This window comes from Plectropomus leopardus, unplaced genomic scaffold (assembly GCF_008729295.1).
Source record: "Plectropomus leopardus isolate mb unplaced genomic scaffold, YSFRI_Pleo_2.0 unplaced_scaffold9330, whole genome shotgun sequence".
Lineage (NCBI taxonomy): Eukaryota > Metazoa > Chordata > Actinopteri > Perciformes > Serranidae > Plectropomus > Plectropomus leopardus.
In genome coordinates this window covers 3,350-5,248 of record NW_024702895.1, presented here as the reverse complement: position 1 = coordinate 5,248, position 1,899 = coordinate 3,350, and the positions used below count along the sequence as shown (strand labels likewise).

The following is a 1,899-nucleotide window of genomic DNA, read 5'->3' as shown; positions in this document are numbered from 1 at the left end:
GAAGATCACATGAAATAATGATTTTTCTGACTCTGATGGTGAGTTTTGCCTGAAGTGGTAGTTTTAGTGGAGGTCTACAGATGCTTTTCTTTTCATGATCTCACTGCAGATCTTTACACTCTCCTGACCCGGTTGACACCTACCACATGTCACGCAGTTTCCGCACTTCAGGCGTCACTGCGCAGGAAATGGTGCGTTAACCACTTTGCACTTATCCATGGGAAAAGACCAAAAGAGCTGTTCAGCCACAAACTGGAAGATGTGTCAGATAAACTGAAAAACCTTATTCCTCTACAACTTCTAATAGATGAAGTAACTAAGCCCAGACGTGCCTGACAGCTCCAAGAAATAAAAATGAGAAGAGTGTATTTTATACAAACTGCCTCAGTGAAAAAGCAGATTAAATACAGAGTCCCGGATACACTTTGTGCACAGACACAAATGAATCCTGGTGTTTGATGTCTTGGTACACAGACTTTCAAATTGTAATTTTCTAAGTCCATTCCTCAAACACTCAATTCACTGTTTATTTCTGTAACTGATTTCACTAAAACTGGCTCAAAAGTAATTACACTCCAAACAACGACATTCATTTCATATATTTTATTGTAATTTTAAAAAATAAAGTAGAAAAGAGGTAGAAATGTTATGGGAATAACTTAAGCATTTACATTCCTGATTGGAAATGAAACGGGTATATTTACATATATTTACAGAAATAAGTTAAAACAAATATATTATCACATTATGCAACAATTGAAAAGGATGGGAGAGACACATTTAGTTCAGCTCCTTCTCTGTGTCCAACTCTTCATCATCGCTGTCTTCATCGCTGCTGGAGTCTTCGTAAGGGCAGATGGTCGCTTGGATAGGATAGTTGCGCAGCAGCATTTCTGCGTCCTGGTACAGATAATCGAAACATCTGGATTTCGGCCAGTATAACCTTCAAAAGGAGAGCAGAAGATGAATGGGACATACTTATAAAAGAAATAACATGCACGAGAGTTAAAGATGTTTTCATCAACAAACTTACTTGACTGGGTGAATGACCTGAGGGATTTTGGGGTGTTGTGCAGCTGAAAGGTCTCCGTGAACATGGCGAGCCTGTAATTTAAAACAAAGCAATCTTGTTCAGTTTTTAATCCAACAAACACATTAAAAAAAATAAATAAATAAAAAAATAAAAACGCAAAGTCGTTAAAACTCACCTTGTGTGCGGCACTTTTGTTCTCTGTTCCAGTCCACGGTCTCCACAAACCACCGGGCTGCTGAGATTCAATGTCTCCAGAAAAATCGGAAGTTAATCCTTTTTTGGTAGTCAGAGTCTCCATGATTCCTTGTAGCGATCAGTCCTGCGTAAAGTCCTCAGAGGATGTGAGACCGAAGGCAGGAGCGGTCTATTTATCAGGGCCCTGGCAACCGGTGCCAAATTGCGCTTTGACGCGTCCCCAAGTGTCTCCATGCGCCACGATGGTGAGGTGCGAAGTCACACTTAAGCAAGCACTCCAACCATATGGTCACTTTCTTTCTTAATATCGACTATATAATAATTAAATCTACCGTGATTTAACTATTTGAAACATATTTCCAAGATAAGCTATATTTGATAGGTGTTTAACAACTATGCTTAACCACAGCTCTCTTCATCCAGGGTTTACGCATTATGCTAAAGGCCTCTCTAGTAAATTAAATTTGTGTTTGAATTCAAAATGTAGTTAAAAGCTCTGTTTAATTTTAAATGTATTCTCCTTATCCTTTCTGTTTTATATTTGTTTTTAACACAAGTTTATATTTTATTATGCTAAATTAATAGGTTCATTTTGGGAAGCGATATCAGTAGTGTTGAATATGGACATACAAAGACCAAAAGTATAAGTATAATAACTTCATTGTAAACAT

General features: G+C 37.7%; 1 protein-coding gene across 1 annotated transcript; it reads right to left on the bottom strand.

Annotated features, from left to right (window-relative positions):
• Nucleotides 1–780: 780 nt before the first annotated feature.
• LOC121940734 (protein ripply2-like) lies at nt 781–1,331 on the bottom strand. Its single transcript, XM_042483435.1, has 3 exons — nt 1,209–1,331; nt 1,034–1,104; nt 781–943 (listed from the first exon to the last, which is right to left on the bottom strand). The coding sequence occupies exons 1-3, from the start codon at nt 1,329–1,331 to the stop codon at nt 781–783; spliced, it is 357 nt and encodes a 118-aa protein (XP_042339369.1).
• Between the last annotated feature and the right edge of the window lie 568 nt (nt 1,332–1,899).

Bases quoted from the DNA above. Each gene is read 5' to 3' on its own strand.
- LOC121940734 (XM_042483435.1), bottom strand. From the start codon at position 1,331: ATGGAGACTCTGACTACCAAAAAAGGATTAACTTCCGATTTTTCTGGA. The intron at 1,105-1,208 runs GTGAGTTTTAAC...TTTAAATTACAG, and splicing joins ACAAAAGTGCCGCACACAAG to GCTCGCCATGTTCACGGAGA. The intron at 944-1,033 runs GTAAGTTTGTTG...CTCCTTTTGAAG, and splicing joins CAGGTCATTCACCCAGTCAA to GTTATACTGGCCGAAATCCA.